Genomic DNA, 25,907 nt, shown 5'->3' with positions numbered 1-25,907 from the left:
CGTTACTAACCTGTGATCTTTGAGATGTCACTCTCTCTGTGAGCTTCTCATGCAAAAAGATAAACATATGGATGAAAAATAGTTGCTTAAATGTTACAGGCCTTGGGTTGAGTTCTTTACAGTTAGAATCACATTCCATTCTCAAAGCAGCCCTAGGAGGTAAACACTGTTACTACCCTGATTTTACAAATGAGAAAACTAAGGTACAGAGACATTAACTTTTTCTTAGATAAGGAGCTAGTCAATACCCTTATCATCGGTATATATCATAGTCTAAGGTTTAGCCACTTTTAAAAACGAGAATGGTGAGAGGCCAAGGAGCTCATGAATGTGTGTAGGCCTGTGTCAAGAGGAGGACACTTTCGCATGGCTGCAAATGCCTGAGGACCTGCTTGGCTGGATCGGATATCACTGAGCAGGCCACAGATTATAAGGTCTTAGAGAAGAAATTTGAGATAACAGAAAGCTTATCTTCCAACAGAGTTCATGAGAACTCAACCCCATCCAGACTTCGGTTTCAGGAGCAGAGAAAGCCTTTTGTGTGAACCTGGAAGAGGCAGGGCAGATGGAAGGGACTGGATGTAAAAGGGCTTAGAACTGAAGAGGAAGAAGTTATCACTTCAATAAACAGGGGAGTTCGGTAAAGCTGGGCTGTCAGAGAAAAGCTGGAGGGGAGCAGATGGGAGTGAGGATGTGTGGGAGAAATAACTCTGACTCTTCACCAATTCAAACATTAATGCTTTCCAACAAATTTAAGATTGTTACCTTATTAGGACCTTACTAGAAATAGTTTTATGCAGTAAGTGAGGGTAGAGATGATTATTTATAACGAATGAAGCTTAGTCAAGCCCAAGGCAACCAAGGAGGATTCCCCTGCTTACATGCTTAGTCTTGTCTGACTCTTTGCGACCCTATGGACTGTAGCCTGCCAGACTCCTCTGTCAATGGAATTTTCCCACCAAGAATACTGGAGTGGGTTGCCATTTCCTTCTCCAGAGAAGTTCCTTAACTCATATTTTAGAGCTTTCTCCTAGACTATTTGCCCTGTGAATGTGTACCCATCATTTGTGTTACTCCTGCACTAACAAGCCCTTCTCCAGGGGACAGGTTCAAGAGTATCTGAGACACTCAGGCGCCCACAGCTGGACTTCATAGTTAGAAAATACAGTGTGCTGTGGACTAAGTGAGCAAAGTTTGAGGGGACAGGACTGAGGATTAATAGTCATGTGGGACAATGCTTTTCAAACTTCAGTTTGCGTATAAATTACATAAGAATCTTGATTTTAAAAAGCAGATTCTGATTCAGTGGTGGTGACTTTACTTCCTGGGTGCAGAGCTGGCACCTGGGAACTGCCAGGCACTTAGAGAAGGTAGAGACAGTATTTAAAGTTCCAAAGGGGAAAGCCTCCACCTTCACCTGCCAGGATACAGGTGCCAGAACCACCAGTGGGTGGCCTGTCAAGGGGAGGTACTGGGTGCACTGAGCCTTCAGGGCTTGTGGTCTGGGGCGGGACAGTGAGTGGGGAGGTGGATGTTAGGGAAGGGGAAGAAGAGGAAGGGGGAGGGATCGCAGGGTGGAGGGAGGTTTGCCCGTGTGTTAATGCTACTCTGTGATTGGAGGATGAATCTTCAAACTGGTCCCTGCCGGGAGCTCAAAAGGGGTTGAGATCCCTAGGGATCTGAGACTTGCCTGGAACTCCTAGTTCGAGCCATGATCCTGCAGCTCTGGGCCTCATGTCTTTTCCCACTGTTCCTGGCCGGCTTAGCTCAGCTGACTCTGAAGCAGCAACAGATGAAGGTAAGTGTCCCGCAGGGAACCCAGGTGGATTCCAGCACTGATGGCGAACTAGGCTGCCAAGGAAGCCAGGAGTTCTCCCTTCTTCTCTCCTAGGAAGGACGAGATTCATCTCCCCAGCCTTTCCTAACTGACGTCTGCCATTGCCACTGCTGTTCTCTGAGGCAGAGGCTCTCCTAAACTGCCTGTCTTTACGTGGATCATCTCCCCTTAGCCTGGTGGGTCACTGGGCAGAAAGTGGAAAAGTAGATGAAGGACGAAGGCTGCTCTCTCTGCGTTCTGCTTTGCCACTTGCCCCTGGTGGCTGCTGGATAGCCCAGAACCCATCCCCTCCACCCTGGTCTGGAACACTGGGGAATCTTGCAGGTCCAGGAAACAGGGATATGAAGTAGTAACTGGATTGAGAAGGAGGCTGAACTGGCAGCTCTTGGAGAAACTGAAACTCTTGGGCAGGTGGAAAAAGAAGCTGGTGCTAAAATGTGCCCTAAGGAGTTCCAGAGTCAGGAAAGAGGGGCGCTTTTTTTCTTTAAGGGAATAATAAAAGGCAAAAGGCAAGGAGAGTTGCTTGCTGGTTTTAATTTCAGGGGAAGTGATGTGGCAAGAGCTCAGATCAGAGTAAGATCTTTGCTTTTAAGTCTTGGTACTGCTCCAAATCACCCAATGCTTCCCCCCTCACCCCAGGAAAAATGTCCACATTTGCTGCCAGCAGCACCCTGTTAAGGGTGTGTATATGAGTCTTAGGATGCAAAGTGGCAGCTGAAGTAAATGACTTGAGGCAACAAGTTTTAAGTTTAAAATTGGGCATATTCATTCAAAAACACAGCTTCACTGCGATGTTAAGCCAGTTAGACATCTTTTATTGACCCCTTTCTTTCCTCTCTAAAAGTTGGAGAAAACCTATCTTGCAGTGCAGTGATCACCTAGAAAGTTTGTTAAAGCACAGGTTACTGGGTCACACCTCCAAAGCTTCTGATCCAGTAGGTTTTAGTAGAGTCCAAATTTGCTTTTCTAATTTGTTCTCAGATGATACTTGTGCAGGTCCTCAAACCACACTTCAAGTGCTCTATTATTGGGTTCATGTGAATTGTAAAATGGTGTATATAACATGAATCTATTATAAATGTAATATCAAGACTGGTAGCTGTAGTAAGATCATCTCTCTTCTCTGATATTTAAAAAAAAAAAAAACAAGCATCTACTGAGGGCCATCCACATCTATGTCAGCAGCTGCTGCCTGATTGGGTTGGAATTTCTGCCATAGAATATCATCTTGTGAGTAAAAGGCTGTGTTTTAGGGTATCCTGATCTCTTCAAACAGACCTAAGCAAATTGGAGCAGAACTGAAAACCAAGAAGGAAAGATCAGGCTCTTCCAAGCTGCAGTATTCTTGGAATTCTACATGCCAGTTCACAAGGTGGCATCCATACATGATAAAGACAGCCAGAAATTGTTGAGGCATTTTAGCTTTTTGTTCCAGATCCTGTCGGCTTTTTTTCCCTTGCCATCCTTGTAGGTAGGAAGTCTATCTCTTTGCTTCCTATTTTACACAGAGATAAGAAAGGGCACTGAGGATGAATTTTGTAGGTACCAATAAGCCCCTACTGGCAAAGCTTTGGAAAATGCCTCTGGGATCTAGAGGAGGAACAAGTTATTTGCTGGGCTCTGGGGAAGGAAACTACAATGTGAGAACATATAGATGAGACATTTATATAAAACATATTTCTGTTGTGAGAAACTCTGCCAAAATCTGTTAAAAATATTTGCAAAGAGATATGATGACTGGAATGGGGTGTTAGGATATGGAAGAGAGTGCAGGTAAACTGTAAATCATCAATCGGAGGATAGCAGTAAATTGTATTAAGATTCAAGGAATGGAAAGATGATTATAAAGTGCTTGTCCCACCACTGCAAAAAAGATTTTAAATTAGAAGGTATAAATTCTAGTTGTGGCATTGTTGTTTAGTCGCTAAGTCGTGTCCGACTCTGTGACCTCATGGACTATAGCCCACCAGGCTCCTCTGTCCATGGAACTTCCGAGGCAAGAATATTGGAGTGGGTTGCCATTTTTTTCTCCAGAGGATCTTGCCAATCTTGGGATCGAACCTGAGTCTCCTGCTTGGCAGGCGGATTCTTTTCCACTGAACCACCTGTAAAGTCCCAGTTGTGGCATTAGCCATAACTAAAAATATTACTTGGAATATTCTCTTCTGTTCTTAGAGTTTCAAAAAGTCCATAGATGTTAGAGATTATCATTTGCTTTATCATCACATCACTGTGGTTATTTTTGTTATATTTCAGGTGGATTGCTATAAGGGGGTGACAGGCACCATCTATGAGTATGGAGCCCTCACCCTCAATGGTGAGGAGTATATCCAGTTCAAGCAGTATGCGGGCAAGCATGTCCTATTTGTCAATGTGGCCACCTATTGAGGCTTGACAGCTCAGTATCCAGGTAAGAACTCATGTTTCAACTCTCTTGGAACTAGCTTTGTCAGATGGCCATAGTCTAATTCCAGAAAGTGAGAGTGAAGTCGCTGGGTTGTGTCTCTTTGAGATCCCATGGACTGTAGCCTACCAGGCTCTTCCATCCATGGGATTTTCCAGACAAGAATACTGAGTGGGTTGCCATTTCCTTCTCTAGGAGATCTTCCTGACCCAGGGATTAAACCCGGGTCTCCTGCATTGTAGGCAGACCCTCTACCGTCTGAGCCACCAGGGAAGTCCTAACTCCAGAAGGTTTTGCTCATTTGTTATTGGGAGGAAACAAGGGGCTGGGGGAAGGTAGGTGATCATGTGACTCTATCCCCTACATCCTGCCACTGCTCTGCTCCTTAGAAATGCTAGGAGAATTATCTCGGGATTTGAGAACTAAGATTCTCCCAAAGATTTAGCAAAGACCACCAGGACTGTATCTGTATTTGAGTTTGTTGCTCAGCGTTCTGAGGGAAAACATATACTGTAGGGAACCATGGGGCTTCTCAGTAAGAAGATGTTATTAATAGAAAGGACTTATTTGAGGATCTGAGCTTGTGTTACATGATTTGGGGAAGGGTTCAAGGGATTGAAGCTCGGTTCTGGATTGGATGCTGCAGGAAATGAGAAAACGGGCACAGTGAAGAGATTGGTATCTTAATAAATCATATCTACAGAGTAGGAGGAATAAAGCAAGGATAAACAGCAATCACTTAGATTGGTAAGAATAGGGTGATACTTGGTCATTTTTGTGATTTGAATAATGTTCATATTTTGTCTGGTTAAAGGTCTCTTGTATGAAACTGATCTTCTGTGAAACTGTTTATGTTCAGGAGGAGAACAACAAGCTCTAGCTATGAGTCCCAGGCCAGAATCTAGCTTTCAGGGGCTAATTTTATCTTTCTCACTGGTAACTTCTGGTAACAGGAGAGAAGATTGACCTTTGAGCCTCCGGAAAAATACCTTTGGGTTCTGCAGGTACTTCCAAATGGCAGAGAAGAGGAAACGTAGTTACCGTCTATGCACTGTTTAATTGGAGTGAGGGCTAAGAGGAGATGCCAGCAGATAGAGCTGAGTCTGATTAGGACTGGTGGTGCTGGTCATGAAGTCTGTAAATCTGAACTGAAAGTGGCTGAAGTTGGAAATAATGGCACAAGTCCAGACAGACACTGGGAAGCTTCCTGACAGTGGGAAAGAGCTGAAAGTTTGTTTTCAAAGGAGTTTGTAGCCTTAGAATCCCAATGAGTCTTTCAGGGAAATGGCAGCATTTATGTCACTGGAACTGACAAAAAGAATGCTCTGGAGCTAGACTTAGCATTTCTCTGATTCCCTCTATAACTCCCAGGTTAGAGCACCAAAGAGTGCTCCTGGGAGGGTGACTGGAGTGTAACACTGTGTCACCATGGGGCAGAGTGGGAGGATGGGGATAGAATGTCCATTTTGTTTGCCATTCCTTAAAACATTTTTTGATCAATCAACTAAGGAAGGCAATGGCATTTAAATCTGACTTCTCTTCAGAATCAAACGGGACCCACCCCCAAAACACACACACACACACACACACACACACACACCAATTTAAGCAATCTGTGCTTTTAAAGAAGGGCTCCTATTGGATGACGAAGTGGAGCCACTTATGGGAACTTCTGCACAAGATAAAAGGCAGTTGTTTGGATGTGTTTCTGGAAATCTGTGTTCTAGCCTTTCGCTCTGTTTCCTCAAACTTTGTGATCTTGAATCTTTCCCTTCATAGTCCTCAGCTTATTCATGTGATAGACAGATACTGCTTTTACTGCTCAAGATAGAGCTACCCATGCTGTTCACCCTCTGCTTACAGAACTGAATGCACTACAGGAGGAGCTGAAGCCTTTTGGTGTAGTTGTGCTGGGCTTTCCCTGCAATCAATTTGGAAAACAAGAGCCAGCAAAGAACTCAGAGATCCTTATGGGGCTCAAGTAAGTGCCTGCTTGGGACCCTGCAAGACCATGTTAGAATTTTCCTTCCACATTCCACCTAGAGGCTTCTCATTCTGGAGACTTCTGGGGTGATTGACAGATTAATTGGTTCAAGAACATCATTTTGATGCCTTGAATTCAGTTATGCCCTGCTGGTAGTGCTCAACAATTCTAACTTTGAGTTGTTTAATGATAAGACTACAGGAAATCTAATGAAAAGAAGCACATGAAAGGAGAAAGCCTAGGAAATAGAAATGAATCAAGAATTTTAACCTTAAAATATTGCTTTCCAATTTTCTTTTTAAATATTTTTTACTGGAGTATAGTTGATTTACAATATTGTGTTAATTTCAGATGTATAGCAAAGTGAATCAGTTATACATGTACATATATCCACGCTTTTAGATCTTTTCCCTGTATAGGTCATTATAGAGTATTGAATAGAGTTCCCTGTGCTATACAGCAGGTCCTTATTACTTTTCTATTTTATATATAGTAGTGTGTATATGTCAATTCCAATCTCCCAGTTTATCCTTGGTAACCATAACATTGGGCTTCCCTGGTGGCTCAGACGGTAAAGAATCTGTCTGCAATGCAGGAGACCTGGGTTTGATCCCTGGGTCAGGAAGATCCCCTGGAGAAGGGAATGGCAACCTGATTCAGTATACTTGTCTGGAAAATTACATGGACAAAGGAGCCTAGTGGGCTAGAGTCCATGGGGCTGCAATTAGTCTGATAGGACTGAGCACACACAACCATAAGATTCTTTTCCACATCTGTGACTCTATTTCTGTTTTGTAAATAAGTTTATTTGTACCATTTTTAAAAGATACGATATATAAGTGTTAACATATGATATTTGTGTTTCTCTGTTTGACTTAATTCACTTAATTCACTGTGATAATCTCTAGATCCATCCATGTTGCTGTAAATGGCATTTCATTCTTTTTTATGGCTGAGGAATATCCTGCTTCCAATTTTCTTGGAATTCTCTATTGGCTCCTTAAAGCATATGCATGAAGTCCTGATTCCCAAAGACCACTCTTTCCTCATCTTCCCTGTCTACGACCTCTCTTTCTTTATCTCTAATTTCACTTTGTGGCCAAATTGTGGTGGCCATTATTATCCACCCTTTTCTTAATTTGAATGGTCTCAGGATTGTTCTGGTTCATTGCAGGTATGTACGTCCAGGTGGTGGCTTTGTTCCCAATTTTCAGCTCTTTGAGAAAGGGGATGTGAATGGAGAAAAAGAACAGAAGGTCTTTACCTTCCTGAAGGTAAGTGAGCATAAACCTGGCAAGAATTGGTCAGGTAGGTAACAGTGCCCTGAAAGCATGGGGCTCAAGTCTAGGATTGAGTTTGGACTCCTTGGAAAGAAATTCTCAGATAAGTTCATGGATGGTGGCAATATTTGTCGTGAAGCTTTAGCTTCAAGTAATGGAAACATATAAATATGATTGCTCTAATATAGACTAACTTTTCTTACTGAATGGTAATGATTCATTTATTCAACATTTATCAAATCTTTAGTTATGTGCAAGAACTGTGCTACACAATGAGTTAACAAATGTTAATAGGGCATAATTTCTTCCTTGAAAGAATTCATATCTAATCAGGGAGACAAACACAGAAATAGGTAATAAAGAGTGTCACAGAGTATTAGAACCACAGAAACCCAGAACAGAAGGACCCCCTTTTTTGTAGCTAAAGAAACTGAAGCTTTAGAAGTGTTATGAGTTACCAAAAAAAAAAAAAAACAAACAAAAATCCACACACACACAAAAACAAAAACAGAAGATAGTCTTTCTTTGAAGCACTGTGATATAATCATGGGATTGAGGGAGAAACAGAGAAAGGAATAAACTTTTCTGTTTGCTATCATACTAACTCTTGGTTGTTGATTGTACTGGTAATGATGTATTGGAATGTCTATGGTTCATTAGGAGCATGTCAATTAGTTAATATACTGAGATACATACTGGTGAGTAGACATTCTAGGGGTGGGGATAAGACGAGACCACACAGAAACAGAAAAAACATTGTCGATTTCTCTCTCTCTGCTCCAGAACGCCTGCCCTCCAACCTCTGATCTTTTGGGCTCATCAAGTCAGCTCTTCTGGGAGCCCATGAAGGTCCATGACATTCGCTGGAACTTTGAGAAGTTTCTAGTGGGGCCTGATGGCGTCCCTGTCATGCGTTGGTACCACCGGGCTTCAGTCAGCACAGTTAAATCAGACATGCTGGAGTACCTGAAGCAGTTCAAAAGCGAATAGGAAGGGCCAGACACCGTCAGAAGTTGCCTCCCATCTGAAGAACATGTTTAAGGATCCCATCTTTGCTTCGAGTCCTTTCCCACCCAGCCTCCATATGACCAAACCATCCTGTACAGCCCAAATGTGTGTGTGTGAGATAGAGCGAGAGAGAGAGAGAGAGAGACAATTAAGGAAAAGAAAACCTGTCTCCCAACTCTCTGATCTCAAAATACCAAATTTTTTCCACTCCATTCCAAAGGAAAATCATATTATAGATAGGGACTACCCATGTCCCTAAAAACGCAGTCCCCAGAAGTCCTGACATCCATCCTTTCCCAATGCTGAAGGTTTAAGAAAAGCAGAAACTGGCAGCAAGACTCTCAGCATCTCCTTAATAGCCTCCTCTCTCCTCCAAGACAGGCATGCGTTGTTAAATTCTTCCTCTCCCTAGTTAGTTTTCATTTATCCCCTGACACCCTGAGTTCTCTTGTAGGATCTCTGAAGGCAGAGTGAGAGCAGAAACTTCATCTCACATGAGCTGAGGGGCATCTCCATGATGGTGGGTCCCAAAGCCCCTGTGGGCAGGACCCAACCAGAACCTTCCTTGGTGCCTGTCCCTTAGTGCATTCAGGTCATGGCACCTGGGCAGGGATGTTCCTTCATTCAGAACGATGGGTTTCTCTCCTCACCCTTTAAACTCATCCTTATCACTGTCTCAATTAAAAAGAATTCTGCAGCAGCTGGTTTCCCGTGGTGTTTTTCCAGTCCTATATTATGTGTGGAGTCATACCACTTCTTCCTCTCACTTTATTTCTGCTTCCTTCAGTATCTAGCTCACCTAGCTCTCAAGTATTTTTTCTCATAGTGCTCTAGACCTTTTGTTGGCTCATCCGAAAACACTGGGTGGGACTGGCTGCACAGAGTTGCTGTGATACGAACAGCCCCCTGTACTTCCTCATTCAGATCCCCTGGGGAGTCCCTTCTTGAATCTTCTCTCTCTCTCAACAAACATGCATCCATTTTTGTTTACAAAATTAATTTCTGCTCGCTGTTAAAAATCTAAAAACATATAAAAGTAGAAGAAAAGCATACCAAACCTCACTTCTAATCAGAGGAGTCAAGAATATACTGGAAGCCCTATCTAGCCCATGCTGTTTTATAATTAAACTTCAATCTTTATATGAAGACAAATTACAGAATATCAGAAACAGGAAAGAAAAGATTGTATGAAGAGTAAAATCAGTGTTTTTTTCTTTCTCTTTTCACAAATTACTATTAACACAGCTACTTGCACTTTAAAGGGTCTTTTTTTAAAAAGTACACAAAATATAAGTATCAGTGAGTAATATAAAATATAATTCTGGTTTGTACCTAAATAGATGGGATCCCTGACTTAATCTTTATACAGCAACATGAAAATTGACAGACTAAGCCAGAAATGACCAGGAAAGTGATTCTTAAGACTCTAAATATTCATAGATGATAGACACACATGAGAAATGGAAAATATTTTCAAAATATTTGGATATTTTGTCTTCTTGAACTCAAAATCGTGTAAGAAAAAAAAATGGATTAAAAAAAACAAAGCTGGGGGGGACTTCCCTGTGGTCCAGTGGCTAAGACTCCATGCTCCCAAGATAGGGGGCCTGAGTTCAATCCTTGGTCAGGGAACTAGATCCCACATGCTGCAACTGAAGGGCCCACACGCTGCCACAAAGATTGAAGATCTTGTGTGTCACAGCTAAGACCCAGTACAGCCAAAAAAAAAAAAAAAAAAAGCTGAGGCTTCCCTAGTGGTTCAGTGGCATAAAGAATACACCTGCCAATGCAGGAGGCACAGCTTTGATCCCTGATCCAGGAGGATCTCACATGCCCCCACATGCCACAGAGTGGCTAAGCCAATGCGCCTCAGCTATTAAGCCTGTGCTCTAGAGCCCAGGAACCCACAACTACCAAAGCCTGGGCACCCTAGAGCCCATGTTCCCCAACCAGAGAAGCCACAGCAATAAGAATCCCAGGTCCCGCAACTAGAGAGTAGTCCCTGCTTGCCACAACTAGAGAAAAACCCTCGAAGCAACAAAGACCCAGCAGAGCCAAAAATAAATAAAACTATATATATTAAAAAAAAAAACTGAATGTCCTTGAACATGTCTGAATCTGTGACCCCATGGACTGTAGCCCACCAGGCTCCTCTGTCCATGGAATTTTCCAGGCAAGAATATTGGAGTGGGTTACCATTTCTTACTCCATGGGAACTTCCTGATCCAGAGATTAAACCCACATCTCTTGCATCTCCTGCATTGTCAGGGGGATTCTTTACCACTGAGCCACAGGGAAGCCTGTCCTTGGTCATAACCCACAGGATTTGAGACACCATACATCTTTTACTGGGCACTGTGTTTTTAGGGCAGTGACAGGATTGGAGAACCAGCACCAGTGGTGTTGAAAAATGTGTGTTTCCTTTCTTAGTTATCTTGAAATCTCTGCAGTTCTTGAGAACCCTCAAGGACCTGAACAGTGCTCAGAAGGGTTCCAAATCTGTCACTATTTTCAGATCAGAATACTCAAGGTGCAGGAAGTGGGTGGAGGATGATGGGATGATACAATGTATAAAATCTTCTCAAGATACTGGTCCAGCCCAAACCAGGAAACTAATTGGACAAAAGTGGATGCCCCAGGGGAGCAACATCCCCTGTTCCACAGTGAAGACCTAAAATGATGAAGGAGGAGAACTGTGGCTTCACCTGAGTCTGTTGCACTTGAGTGGTATAAAGTCTAGGAGGTCTCAATCCTGCCACTGCTCTGGAAAGTCCAGATGTCATACCCCTTATGTCCTCCAGTGGCTGGCCCTAAAGAGAAAAAAGAGAAGTTGTTTTGGGGATAGCCAAGACCAGAGAAATGAAAAAAAAAAAAAAAAAATCCCTTGCACTGGGAGATGAGGGGAGGTGAGAGACAGGTGTGAAAGCAGCAGTCCTGATCAGAATATTGCTTCTGATGACGATGATGGTAGTCTTTATAAAAAGAGAAGATCAAGAGATACAACTTTCCACTTCTCCCTTCCTCACCAATCCATGTAACAGATCTTAGCCCCAGAGAAAGCCACAGGCAGAAACTTCTGGGAGGGGCAGACTGCCCAGGAGGGTCTCAGGAACTCTAGTCTGTTACAGCAGTTAAAACTTAACTGTGACTATCATGGTGATCATCATTCTCATTACTGGCACTACTTCTGCTGTGAATTTTTTATTTTTTTGAACCAGAGGTTCGTACAATCTATCATGGAAAGACCTGAGCTAATTGGTTCCAAAACCAGTGTTGTCACAGGAATCAATTACCGGAACACACCATCCAGCAGGCATCTAGAATCAGTAAGGCTCTGCTAATCACAAAACCTTTGAGGAGAGTCCCTGGGGACACTGTTCTAAAGTCCCAGAGAACCAGGACTCAGACCTTCTCAAACTGTCCTTTCCCATTTTGTTAAGCAGCCCATCCCTGGAAGTAAGACCCCAATACAGTCTCCCCCATGAGAGATGCTGCAGAAATGTGGTATTTTCCATGTGGACTGTGTGATTCTTAGGCTTTCAAAGTCCCCATGGTAGTTCTGGAAGCTGGATTCCCCAAACCTGATAAAGAGTAGCCAAAGTCTCTTCCACAGCACTTTGAATCTTTGTGATCTCATGAATACTCCTTGACTTGGCTTCAGGTCCCAGTAGACAGAAGCTGAGACTAGGATTCAGGTACACATAATTTATTGAGAGAGTAGTCTAAGGGAATCAGTGAAGAAAGACAGGGTAGGGGAGAGAAGTAAGGATGCAATTTGATGGAGTTTCGTTTCAGATAAATTGCACTATAATTATTTCCACCGTGAAGGAAGAGGGATGGACTTTTGTAACTCACGTCCATCAATCATTAGCTATGGGCTCACCCTCCGACCCCAGAGGCATAACCAATGTGAGACGGCCCCCCTAGATTAAAGGAAATTCTCTGAAGAAGATGGCAGCTGAGGATAATGAGACTTGGCTTTGGAACTGTGACGACCCTGAGAAGAGTCTTAGGTTTGCCGGCAGAGTTTAAGGGGTCAGCGAAAAGAAGTTATATTTCTTGACCGCAACCGGAAAACAGACGAGTTCCCCTCCCTACTCCCAGCCCCCTCATCTCTAACCACCTGGAATTCGAGGCCCGACCTTTTAAAGAACCTGTTGTAAAAGATATGGAAAGAAACATCTGTGCGACAGACGCCCTTTTTCGCGGAATACGTTCATGGCCTTAATTCCCAAAGTTCAGGGCTGGGATCCGTGATGCGCATCTTCGCACCCACCCGGGCTCTGAGAGTTCCCACCCTAAGAACGGAGTCTGGACCGCTCCTCGGGTCTCTCCTCCCCTGTCCCGGGCCTCCCTGCCCACGTCACCTCAGTCGTCTCAGCTCCCGCCCGTCCTTGGGGCCCCCAGACCCACCCCAGCTCCCACGGCCCTTCCCCCACCCACACGGGGTCTGCTGGGGACGCGTAGCTACGAACCTGTGCGCAGCGCCCCCTAGTCCGGCTTTCTGCTCGTGCCCCCCAGGAAGGGGAGGGGATGCGACCGAGGGTGGAGGGCACCGGGGAGGGGGAGGGGCTCACCGCGGGGTGCAGGGACTGGGTTAGAGGGGAGAAGGCGTTACCTTTTCTACGAGCTGATTTTCAAGACAACCTGAGTCCGAGAGAAAGAGAGGAGGACAAGAAGTCGGGGGGAACTGAAGTGAACAGTCTTTTTCCGGGTTGGACTTTTTCAAGCGCTCACCAAATTTCCTGAGGCGGAAGCTGCCGAGGTTCCTGCCGACCCCTACCCCCACTCCCACCTCCACACCCGTCTCAAAAGGCTCCGGGTGGAAAGATGTCACGACAGATTTTGACCGTGCTCTTGAGAATGACAGCGCGGGATTTGAAGAGAAACTGCACGGGCTGACACCTGTAGCTGAAGGAAGATGGCCCCTGAGTCCAGCCCCTCGGCTCCACCCGAAAGATGCAGGTTCCTCCTCCCACCAGTCTGGCGCCTTCAGGTACCTCAAATGAGTTACTTTATCACATATGGCCCGTTATTTGCTGCAAATCCTTGAAGTTTTTTTTTTTTTTTAGATTACATATATTAAAAAAAATACATATAATAGTCTTTATCACTTATTTCCTAGCCGCGAGTTTCTGTGACTCTTTTCCGTGGGATAACAGAAATACCCTTGTCTAACGCTCCACCTGCCTATTACCGTTGCTGTCCTATTTTTCTGCCTTCAACGCGTTCTAGAAAGTGAAGCATCTCCCTGGAGTTGGCATAGTACAGCATAGTTTCGGAAGGCAAAAGATTAACAACTGGATTGTTGTTGTTTAGACGCTAGGTCCTGTCTGACTCTTTTTCGAACCCATGGACTGTAGCCCACCAGATTCCTCTGTCCATGGGATTTCCCAGGCAAGAATACTGGGCTGGGTTGCCATTTCTATCTCCAGGTAATCTTCACGACCCAGGGATGGAATCCCCGTCTGGTGCATTGCCAGGAGGATTCTTTACTACTGAGCCAACAACCGGATTGTTGTTGTTCAGTGACTAAGTAGTGCCCGACTCTTTGCGATCCCATGGACTGCAGCTCTCTAGGCTTCCCTGTCCTTCACTGTCTCCCGGAGTTTGCTTGAACTCACGTCTGTTGAGTCCATGCGACCATCCAACCATCTCATCCTCTGTCACCTGCTTCTCCTCTTGCCCTTCTCCAGCATCAGGGTCTTTTCCGATGAGTCAGCTCTTTTCATCAGGTGGCTAAAGTATTGGAGCTTCAGCTTCATCATCAGTCTTTCCAATGAATATTCAAGGTTGATTTCCTTTAGGATTGACTAGTTTGATCTCCTTGCAGTCCAAGAGACTCTTCTCCAGCACCACAATTCCTAAGTATCAATTCTTCATCGCTCCGCCTTCTTTATGGTCCAACTCTCACAGCTGTACGTGATTACTGGAAAAACCACAGCTTTGACCACAGGGAACTTTGTTAGCAAAGTGATTTCTCTGCTTTTTAATATACCCTGTAGGTTTGTCATAGCTTTTCTTCCATGGAGCAAGCGTCTTTTAATTTTGTGGCTGCAGTCACCATCCACAGTGATATTGGAGCTCAAGAAAATAAAATCTGTCACTTTTTCCCCTTTTTCCCCATCTATTTGCTATGAAGTGATGGGACCGGATGCCATAATCTTAGTTTTTTGAATGTTGAGTTTTAAGACAACTATTTCACTCTCCTTTAACTCTCATCAAGAGGCTTTTAGTTCCTCTTTGCTTTCTTCCATGAGTGGTATCATCTGTATATCTGAGGATTTTATTTTCTTGGGCTCCACAATCACTGTGGACGGTGACTGCAGCCATGAGATTAAAAGACACTTGCTCCTTGGAAGAAAAGCTATGACAAACCTATACCAAACCTGCTAAAAAGCAGAAACATCACCTTGCCAATAAAGGTCCCTATAGACAAAGCTATGTTTTTTCCATAGCTTTTGTTGATTACAGCTTGTGAGTCATCCAGCCTGGCATTTTGTATGATAAATACTCTGCATATAAGTTTAAACACGGTGATGATATACAGTCTTAATGTACTCCTTTCCCAATTTTGAACCAGTCCATTGTTCCATGTCCAGTTCTAACTGTTGCTTCTTATCCTGCATACAGGTGTCTCAGGAGGCAAGTAAGGTGGTCTGGTATCCCTATCTCTTGAAGAATTTTCTAGTTGATCTTGATCCACACAAAGGTTCAGTGTAGTCAATGAAACAGAAGTAGATGTTTTGTTTGAAATTCCCTTACTTTTTCTATGGTCCAACGGATGTTGGCAATATGATCTCTGGTTCCTCTGCCTTTTCTAAATCCAGTTTGTACATCTGGAAGTTCTTGGTTCAGAAGTTCCAGAACTTCCTCAGTTTTGGAAGTTCACATACTGCTGAAGCCTAGCTTGAAGGATTTTGAGCATTACTTTGTTAGCATCATCTATTACTCACTGGGAGAAGACATCTTGATTCAGTTCAAGTGTACTTGTTCCTAGATTTGAGAAAAGTTTGGAACCAATCAATTAAATGGCATAAAACAAAAAAAAAGTTGAAACACTCACCCCAGTTCCTCTAGTTTGATGGGTAAAACAATGTATGTTCTCTATAGAGAAGAACATGGGGTTTTGAGGTAATTTCAATGAAAGAAAAAATCATCCCAGTGAAGCCATTGGCTACATTTTTGTTCCCTTAGCTTTCTGCCACAGTATTCTACAAGGTAGAGAATCTGGTGATCAGTTCCTGGTGTTCAGTCACTGCTCCCAAAGTTTCCTTCCTATTCAAACAACGGAGCCATGACAGCAATCAAGAGTTAATCGCCCTATTTTAAGATGTGGTTACTTGTGTCTTCTAGCTCACCAGTCTTTCAGGCAACATTGATGATCACAAAACGGCCCTAGATTTTTCTATGAATGAAATCACAATGCCTGTATGGAGTCTTACTCTAGCCAAAATACATGAGATTTTATAATTTTTATTCAACAAGTGTCTGACTAGTTTGTTTGGGCACTGGTCTCTCAAGTCAAACTTAAGCTCAGGAAGTCCCCAAGGTCTTTGACAGACATCATAACCACTCTTTACCATCCTCAGAGAAAAAGTTGGGGATCTTTTTATGCTGGCCACCTCCTCACTCACACCCAGTAATTCAATCATCTTGTCTAGAAATAAGTTGTTCAGATTTCTAATTTATCAGTGACTTGTAAAACAAAAATCTTAACTGACCTTTCCTAGTTTACAAATTTCCTCCCTAGTTACTTTGTTACTACATTGCTCTAAATTTGTAATCTTCAAAGCAATAGTTTCTTCTTTAAGGTTGTAAGGAACCTTCCTTAAATCAACTATATCCCTAGAGTAGAACAGAATAAACCACTGCAAGTCAGTAGATGTTAGTCTAGTTTCTAGCTCTTCATACTCTTGTAGAGCCAAGAGCTTCATGTGAGGAGGGCAAATGCATGGACAAGATTATCCAGAACAGAGCTGGGTTGTACTAGGCTGCTGCTGAGTCACTTCAGTCGTGTCCTACTCTGTGCGACCCCATAGACGGCAGCCCACCAGGATGCCCCGTCCCTGGGATTCTCCAGGCAAGAACACTGGAGTGGGTTGCCATTTCCTTCTCCAATGCATGAAAGTGAAAAGGGAAAGTGAAGTCGCTCAGTCATGTCCGACCCTCAGCGACCCCATGGACTGCAGCCTTCCAGGCTCCTCCTTCCATGGGATTTTCCAGGCAAGAGTACTGGAGTGGGGTGCCATTGTCTTCTCCTGTACTAGGCTAGGGTTCTTGAAAAATAATGCAGATAGCGATTGGCATTAAATATTTTTCACAAAGTAGGTGACATTGTAGGGGGTGTAGCTCAGTGGTAGAGCGCGTGCTTAGCATGCACGAGGCCCCGGGTTCAATCCCCGGCACCTCCAGTTAGGAAATGGCTTCTTGTGTAGCAATTCTTCAGTACTACTCAAAATGGTTCTTAGTTTTTCCTACCTGTTGAAACTTTTCACTCATAACTCGTGCTGATTTGCTCAAACTTATTTGTCAACCTTTTATTTTTGTAATTGGAGAATGTTGCTTTACAATATTCTGTTGTTTTCTGCCGTACAACCATGCTAATCAGTCGTAATTATATACATATCGCCTCCTTCTGGAACTTGCCTCCCTTCCCCCTAGCCTTCCACCTCCCATCCCCCACCCTTCTAGGTTATCACAGAGCTCCAGGCTGGACTCCCTGTGTTATATAGCAACTTCCCACTTTATACGTGATAGTGTTTATATATGTCAATGCTACTTTCTCAATTCATCTCAGAGCCACCTACAGGGTAGTGTAGTCTTTTTTTTTTTTTTTCTTAAGCTCCCCCTTTCCTGCGCCCTATTGGGGCAAAGTAAAATGAGGTAGATTACACTCCGGTAGGCTCTCAGGTGGCTCTATGGCTTAGTTGGTTAAAGCGCCTGTCTCGTAAACAGGAGATCCTGGGTTCGATTCCCAGTAGGGCCTTACTTTTTTCGAAGGTAGGGCAAACTCCTGAAAATTTTATTTTGGCTAGTTAACTGTGTCTTCTTGCTGATCCTCCACAAATTCTCAACGAAAGTTAACAGCCCTAGAACTCTATCAGATACATTATAGATTGTTTGATCGCAGCTGCCTCAGATTCCTTACTTTTAAAAAGAAGTACATTCTTAGGAGATGACAATTCAAATGCAAGCCACCTAATACTGCATGTGACTTTATACCTCAATCACTTTTCAAATAGGTTTTGCATTAAACTGTGGTAAAATGTTTTTGATCACCTACAGTGTGTTACTGTTTAAAGTATCCAGAGAGAAAGATATGTATAAATCTCTCTAGACTCTAACAATCTCTAGCTCTACAGTTGATTTCATTAAATAAGATAATGAACAATGAACCTATTACTAGCTACAAAGGAAAATTAGGATGTTTGCAGAGTCGTGCTTGACATTTTGAAGGGAATATGAGGAAGAACAGTATATTCCCATGCTATCTCTCTTAAGGAAAACATTAGAGTATTTCAGGAATGATGATCAACTTGAAGGAAAAATGTCCTAGATACAAACACCCTAGAGCTAGGACAAAGTCGCTGTGAAAAGAGCAAGCTGAAGAATTCTGCCAGATATCTAAGGAAACTTAGATTCAGCCCTAGAGACTTAGGGAGCTTCCTTATCTTTTTGTCTCCTATTGATTCATCAATTAATTCAACAATGTAAGCTGCTGGTTTTTTATATACCAGGCATATTTCTGTCTGTCTTTCCTTTTATTTTCAGTTACATTTTTTCCCATATTATGGGAACTTTTGAGATCTACTGTCTTAGCAACTTTTAAATATGCAATTCAATATTGTTAACTATAGTCACCAACCTGTGCATTACATCCCCAGGACTTATTTATCTCATAAATTGAAGTTTGCACCTTTTGACCACGTTCACTCATTTTGCCTGCCACCCCTCATCCCTGCTGCCTCCAGTAACCACCCCAGGAATATTTCTAAGGGCAGGAAATACAGTAGCAAACAAAGCTAACAAAAAGCACTGCTGTCACGGATCTCACATTCTGCTGGGGGTGACATGAAAAATAAAGAAAATTAATATATAAAATAAGTAAGCATATAAGATACTGATGAAGTCTGCAGAGAAGAATAAAGCAATGAAAGAGTATGGGGACAGCATAGGATAGAGCTGGACTAACCAGAGTGTGTCATCTGTTCTTTAATAAAATCAATGACATGTTAAAATATAATTTTTTAACTTTTTAATTAGAAATGGTTACAAAGTGGCTACTATTATTACTCTAAGAACTTGAGTAGCAATAGAAAACTGATGCCCCTTCCCCCAACAATGCCTGGATCTCACTTCTGTTCATTTTGATTAGGGCTTTATTTAACTAGTTCCCACTGCCTGTACTCAAATCTCAACTGTTCCACTTATTAGTTACGGGAGCTTTGGTAAATTGCCTTCTCTCAATGGGCATCACTATCCTCATGTATAAAAGAGAAATAGTAATAAGCCTACCTAACAGAGTTAATGGGAGGACTTGTGGAGTAAATACACATAAAATATTTTAGAAGGATATCTAGCAATAAAGAAGCAATCAATAAAATAAAATAAGAATTGATTATACACAGAGCCTCACTCATTCCAAATCTGGGTGATTTAGGTGATGATATTTGGAAGTTTTGAAAGGACAAGATTTAGATATGTTGATGGTGAAATGAGTTAAGATTTGGGGAGAATTGGAATGGAGTGAATATTTTTTTCATGTGACACAAGTGTGAATCTTTGGGGACCAGCAGGTAGACTATGGTAGGTGTAATTATGTCTCACACCCCCCACCCTGAGATGCCCATTTCCTAATCTCTAAAACCTGGGTAATATGTTATCTTGCCAGGCAAAAGGAATGTGATTAAGAATCTGGAGATAGGGAGATTATCTTGGATATTTGGGTGGCTCTATGTAATCAAAGTGTCCTTATAAGAGGGTGGTAGCTGGGTCAGAGTTAGAGAAGGAGATGAGACAACAGAAGAGAGGTCAGAGTGATGTGAACATGAGTCAAGGAATAGGAGCATCCTCTAGAAGCTAGAAAAAGCAAGGAGTAATTTCTCCCCAAGACCTCTAGAGAGAGGGCAGCTCTGCTACACCTTGATTTTAATCCCACAAGACCCATTTCAGACTTCTGACCTCCAGAGTTGTAAAATAATAAATTTATGCTATTTTATGGAGAAGGCAATGGCACCCCACTCCAGTACTCTTGCCTGGAAAATCCCATGGATGGAGGAGCCTAGTGGGCTGCAGTCCATGGGGTCGCTAAGAGGTGGACACGACTGAGCGATTTCACTTTCACTTCTCGCTTTCATGCACTGGAGAAGGAGGTGGTGGCCCACTCCGGTGTTCTTGCCTGGAGAATCCCAGGGACGGGGGAGCCTGGTGGGCTGCCTTCTCTGGGGTCGCACAGAGTCGGACATGACTGAAGTGACTTGGCAGTATGCTATTTTAAGGTAATAAATTTTTGCTAATTTTCTAGTGCAGCAGAGACAGCTAATCCAGATATATGGTTATAGGAAACATATTGAAAAACTGCTTTGCTGCCTAAGGAACCTGGTTCGAAAGAAATCAGCTAAACTTCTTGAAGGACTACAGTTCCATTTATAATCGCATCATGTTGACAGGGAGTTAGTCCTGGGGCCTAGATTTCACACAGAACTTGATTGGTGGGATAGGGAATTTTGTTCCTTACCCTGCTTCTTTCTCAAATGAAAGCATGTAGGAGTCACAAAAGTACTGTGCCTTCTCTGAGGTTCGAACTCAGGACCTTCAGATTATGAGACTGACGCGCTGCCTACTGCGCTAAGAAGGCTCGGAGGCAAGAAGGTTTCGGTAGAACTATCGATTCTCTTTCATGTTTATACAAATTTTCTGAGAAGTTATATTTTTCAAACAGAGTGCAAGATAAGAGTATGTGCTGTGGCATATATACTGTTGCTCTGAGTACGTCATAATGATCAAAATTATTTCAGGATTTCATCCACGAATAAATATGCAACACGGTGAATTTTTTTTCTCCCACTATGATTTAAATGGCAACCCACTCCAGTATCCTTGCCTGGAAAATCTCATGGACAGAGGAGCCTGGTGGGCTGCAGTCCATGGGGTCGCAAAGAGTTGAACATGACTGAGTGACTAACACACACACACACATGCTTTAAATACCACTTACTTCTGGCAGACATCAGACTTCATTAGATTTCACTGTGCCCTACTTCACAACTACGTGTGTAGAAAGTGGCATACAGATACGAGGGGCCTGAGTTGGGTCCACAGGCTGGAAGATTTCCAGACTGAAACAGTGAGGACACAGAAATATGCTTAGCTCTGCTGAGGGCGAAGCTGGAGTATCCTTATCTAGGTCTGCATCTTCCTTGTCTGCCAGTATTCCCCTTAAAATCCATGTCTGACCAAGTCCATGATCTGAAGGCCTTTCTATTCTGGCTAAAAGTCCAGAATAATGTAAACAGAGGCGAGATAAGGTGGAAGAAATGAGGTGAGATGATTGAAAATGGAGAAACAATGCACTGGATTTCAATCAGGCAAAGTGAAAAATGTCCTAAAATAGATATTGTAGGACTGAAGTGTAAATCTTGTGTGTGCCATCTATTAAGTTAGGAAAAATTATTCACTTGGTTTTTTTGAGAATATGTCAATTTTTTAAAACTTCATTATCTGTAAAATAGGATAATATTTCACAGTATTATTTAAAAGACTGAATTCGACATACAAAAAAGTTGTTCAATGAATACTAATAAATGATACAAATGATGATAGCAAACTGTATTGAGTGCATATTATGGGCAAGGTACTCTTATATGTGTGTTACATGTAGTGGCCATCTATCGTCTATCACTGTAGGCAACTTTTATTATTGTCATATCATTTACATATGATAAAAGTAAGACCGAATAAGTTTAAGTGACTTGCCGATAGGCTTGTGGCTACTCAGTAGATGAGAAGCAGTAGAACTCGGGCTCACTTAACTATGACTACTATGAAGCCACTCAGTCGTGTTCGACTCTTTGTGACCCCATCAACTACATAGCCCACCAGGCTCCTCTGTCCATGGAATTTTCTAGGCAAGAATACTGAAGTGGATTGCCATTCCCTTCTCCAGGGGATTTTCCTGATCCAGGGATCAAACCCCAGTGTCCTGCATTGTTTATTGTCTGTCTTTTCTTCTAGAATATAAGCTTGACAAGGGCATTGACTTTGTATTTTTCTTGTTCACCATTCCCATCCTAGAACTTAAAATAGTGACTGGTACATTGTATGGTTTCAGTAAGTTTTTATTGGATGAAAACCCCTACCTTAATGTATGGGTACTATACAACTGACTAAAAATTTCCTGAGTACCTATGATGTGTCAAGCCCTGTGCTAGTAAGGTGTAGTGACAGAGTGGTTATCATCTGCCGGGGTCCAGCCCCAGCAGGATCCAGGGGTACTCTCAGGATGATGGCATAGGCAATAAGGAAAGTAAAAAAAGCAAAGAGAAAGAGGCTTGATCTTCCTTGATTAACACAGAAAGCCAATATAGCTCCTGTGTTCCAAGGAGTCATCCTGAAAGAAAAACAGAGAGAGAAAAAGAGAGAAAAGGAAAAAAGAACGACTCGGGGAGACCAAGCTTTGGTGAGCGAGGCCCATAACTTTATTTTCAAAAGGAACTTTTATACCTTGAGTTGTACATAGAGGGAAATGAAAGATGCAAAGTCATATAGAGTCAGCCCAAACATTACATCTGTTTTGTCTTTATCAAAACCAGGATTTTTTCTGCATACCTTTCCCATAAACAATGTTGTGTACATTATCGTGTGGCCTTGGAGGCCTGTGAACATTTTATGACCCTTTATTGATAAAGGCTGATCAGCCAGAAAGCTTGTTTTCCCTTAAAGTGTTTCTTCTTTATTTCTCCCAGCCTCAGAAAGTACTAAACAGTTACATTCTCACAGAGCAAAGGTGCAGTGGGTCACAACAAAGAAAGAACCAATTAGCTCAAAGGTCTGATGTGGTTAATTACAAGGCTACTACTTGTTTTTCTTACATTCCAACTATGTTAACTAACGCATTCCCAGGTGCACAATGGATAAGGGATATGGGAACTTGGCAGCAAGCATTGGCCCAATAATGAAGCCCTTTACCAGTACTATCTATTCTAATAATTTTTCATCCCTTAAAGGACTCTATGCTCATTAGGATTTTTAGAATGTTTTGGCTTCCTGTGCCTTTCAAGGTTGGGGAGTTGCGAACAATCAAGTGTGTTAATTGCAAGAGTATGGATAAACCTGTCAGGCAAGCTAGAATGCCAACAGAGGGGTTAAAATAGAAATACTCCTTTCATGCCCAGGAGACTTATTAACTAAAACCCTAAGTTGACTTTTTCCAGAGAAAGGTGGTCGGGGATAGCCCCTGTTAATGTCAGAAGAGTTGGTGAAAGGCACAAAATAGTAAGACAGACAGATTTTGGTTTTGGGGTGGATGCTCGAGCAGATTCAGGGGGTCCCTTGAGGCCTGATCCGCCTTTGCCTGTCAGGTTCTCTCCGCATGACCTTTGTCATGGGTGGGATCTCCCGTGGTGGCTTCCGGCAATCATCTGTGATTTTACAGAACTAACAATCACAGATAAAATTTCAGTTTTCTACTGAACAGGAATATTTTATTATTGATAAAATGTTATGTGATTACTTCATTAAAATTCTACATTATTTAGTTCATTTAGCAACACTTTGTAACAAAAGTTTACCTTCAAAATGCTGTACTTTTTACCCTAAGATCCCAAATATTTCACAGACTATTTCAGTTACTTTTAAAAAACATCCCTGTCCCTCCATCATGGATTAAGTGATGTCAGCAATAGTAGTAGACTGAATATATCCTAACTAGTCTCTACTTTCAAATTGCTCTCAGGCACTCTCCTTTGATACTTTTCCATACATTTTCTCTTTAAAAAATATAGAAAGCCTTTGACTGTGTGGATCACAATAAACTGTGGAAAATTCTGAAAGAGATGGGAATACTAGACCACTTGACCTGCCTCTTGAGAAACCTATATGCAGATCAGGAAGCAACAGTTAGAACTGGACATGGAACAACAGACTGCTTCCAAATAGGAAAAGGAGTATGTCAAGGCTGTATATTGCCACCCTGCTTATTTAACTTCTATGCAGAGTACATCATGAGAAACGCTGGGCTGGAAGAAGCACAAGCTGGAATCAAGATTGCCAGGAGAAATATCAATATCCTCAGATATGCAGATGACACCACCCTTATGGCAGAAGTGAAGAGGAACTAAAAAGTCTCTTGATGAAAGTGAAAGTGGAGAGTGAAAAAGTTGACTTAAAGCTCAACATTTATAAAACGAAGATCATGGCATCTGGTCCCATCACTTCATGGGAAATAGATGGGGAAATAGTGGAAACCGTGGCAGACTTTATTTTTTGGGCTCCAAAGTCACTGCAGATGGTGATTGCAGCCATGAAATTAAAAGATGCTTACTCCTTGGAAGGAAAGTTATGACCAACCTAGATAGCATATTCAAAAGCAGAGAGACATTACTTTGCCAACAAAGGTCTGTCTAGTCAAGGCTATGGATTTTCCAGTGGTCATGCATGGATGTGAGAGTTGGACTGTGAAGAAAGCTGAGAGCTGAAGTTGAACTGTGGTGTTGGAGAAGACTCTTGTGAGTCCCTTGGACTGCAAGGAGATCCAACCAGTCCATTCTGAAGGAGATCAGTCCTGGGTGTTCATTGGAAGGACTGATGCTGAGGCTGAAACTCCAATACTTTGGCCACCTCATGCGAAGAGCTGACTCATTGGAAAAGACCCTGATGCTGGGAGGGATTGGGGGCAGGAGGAGAAGGGGACGACAGAGGATGAGATGGCTGGATGGCATCAGTGACTCGATGGACGTGAGTCTGAGTGAACTCCGGGAGTTGGTGATGGACAGGGAGGCCTGGCATGCTGCGATTCATGGGGTCGCAAAGAGTCGGACACGACTGAGCGACTGAACTGAACTGAATCTCATTTTTTAAAAAAAAAAAGACCATTTTTTCCCTGTATATAAAATAATCAGACCTTTTGAAGAATTACACACCACTTCCCCTGATCATAGTAGGGCTCACCTAAACGGTGCAGCATATAATGGATCAGGCTGTTCAGCTAAAGGATGAGCCGTCTGGAGACAGGGATTATGTGGGGAGGAGACCCGGGGACTCGCGAAGTTCGCATAGGTGAGGTTGGAGCGGGTAGAGCAAGTCGTCTCTGGGCTTGGAGAGTATGCTACACCACGTACTGAAAGCAAACTAATCCCCTCCCTGAACTTTGTAAATTAAGAACATGATCACATTCAGCGAAAAGTAGGTCGGTTTGCACGGTTGTTTTCTTTAGTAAGAAATCACACACACACACACAAACTCTGACTGAAGTTCCGTGTGAGCGGGGAGAAGAGCGTCTCTGTTTTCTAGGTGAAGAAATAAAAAATAACTTCCCACTGCTGACTCCCAAACGCAGTTGACAAATTGGAGACTCCTGATCTCTGCATCCCTAGTTTCGGTGGGTGCTGTGCCGGCGATTTCTCATCCTTTTTTTTTTTTTAATGACTGATTCGAGTTTATGACTTCGAGTTTGAGGGATATTATGCATTGGCTGCTTCTGCCTTTACTTTCGAGTATCAGAAAAATAGCACAGAAGGCAAATGTGAATCTCCTAAAGTAGGAACCTGTTTGCGGATTTTATTCGTGGATGAGATGACAGAGTTGTATGTAGAGGGGGGAAATAGGAAAAATAACACAGGTTTGTGCAAGTCTTTTAAACTGCTAAGAAGAAGTTTGAGGTGGGGTACTTATGTGGTAGCGTGGCCGAGCGGTCTAAGGCGCTGGATTAAGGCTCCAGTCTCTTCGGGGGCGTGGGTTCGAATCCCACCGCTGCCATCTCTATTGTAGACCCATTTCTTTAAAGCAGTCGTGTGACCCCTTTAAAAGTTTCTACGGAAGAGAGTATGTCAAATGGTTTTGAAATGTTCTTACAGATAAGAAATAAGCAGAACTTTGATAGTTATTAGATAAGCAGAAATTGGTTGATAGTTATTAGAATGTATTAATTGAAAATCAGTCTTCATCCTATTTCATTCCACTCCAGCACTGGATTCTGATTCCTCTCACAAACATATAAGGAATGATAACTTAACGCCTGAAGTTAAAGATGTGCTTTTTGCATGCAAACCAGAAGAAGCCTATTATTTTTCTCATATTTTGCACTTTTCAAATCTATTCTATTGCACCTTGCCTTTTCAGTTCAGTTCAGTTCAGTCACTCAGTCATGTCAGACTCTTTGCGACCCCATGGACT

The 25,907-nt window shown here is 42.6% G+C and overlaps 2 protein-coding genes, 1 long non-coding RNA gene and 4 other non-coding genes across 7 annotated transcripts in view; 5 read left to right on the top strand and 2 right to left on the bottom strand.

The window, feature by feature from the left end:
- Window positions 1-1,511: 1,511 nt before the first annotated feature.
- Window positions 1,512-9,213, top strand: GPX6 (glutathione peroxidase 6). Its single transcript, XM_006066867.4, has 5 exons — window positions 1,512-1,798; window positions 4,094-4,247; window positions 6,105-6,222; window positions 7,400-7,499; window positions 8,289-9,213. Exons 1-5 carry the CDS (start codon window positions 1,712-1,714, stop codon window positions 8,493-8,495), a joined length of 666 nt encoding a protein of 221 aa, XP_006066929.3. The 5' UTR covers window positions 1,512-1,711; the 3' UTR covers window positions 8,496-9,213.
- Window positions 8,012-13,270, bottom strand: LOC102416267. Its single transcript, XR_006544719.1, has 3 exons — window positions 13,132-13,270; window positions 11,219-11,323; window positions 8,012-8,471 (listed from the first exon to the last, which is right to left on the bottom strand). It is a non-coding gene; the product is annotated as an uncharacterized LOC102416267 (long non-coding RNA).
- A 131-nt stretch (window positions 13,271-13,401) lies between these two features.
- ZSCAN12 (zinc finger and SCAN domain containing 12) overlaps window positions 13,402-25,907 on the top strand; it is an 80,175-nt gene continuing 67,669 nt past the window's right edge. Inside the window, exon 1 of the mRNA XM_025295818.3 lies at window positions 13,402-13,509. The gene's annotated coding sequence lies outside the window, so the exon portion shown is untranslated. The remainder of the gene's footprint in view (window positions 13,510-25,907) is intronic.
- Window positions 16,856-16,927, top strand: TRNAA-AGC. Its single transcript has one exon. It is a non-coding gene; the product is annotated as a tRNA-Ala (tRNA).
- On the top strand, window positions 17,429-17,502 carry TRNAT-CGU. Its single transcript has one exon. It is a non-coding gene; the product is annotated as a tRNA-Thr (tRNA).
- TRNAM-CAU lies at window positions 20,301-20,373 on the bottom strand. Its single transcript has one exon. It is a non-coding gene; the product is annotated as a tRNA-Met (tRNA).
- TRNAL-AAG lies at window positions 25,409-25,490 on the top strand. Its single transcript has one exon. It is a non-coding gene; the product is annotated as a tRNA-Leu (tRNA).

The sequence above is a fragment of the Bubalus bubalis genome, chromosome 2 (genome assembly GCF_019923935.1).
Source record: "Bubalus bubalis isolate 160015118507 breed Murrah chromosome 2, NDDB_SH_1, whole genome shotgun sequence".
Taxonomy (NCBI): Eukaryota; Metazoa; Chordata; class Mammalia; order Artiodactyla; family Bovidae; genus Bubalus; species Bubalus bubalis.
Note: the sequence above shows the minus strand (reverse complement) of the source record. Positions and strands in the feature narration are given on the sequence as shown.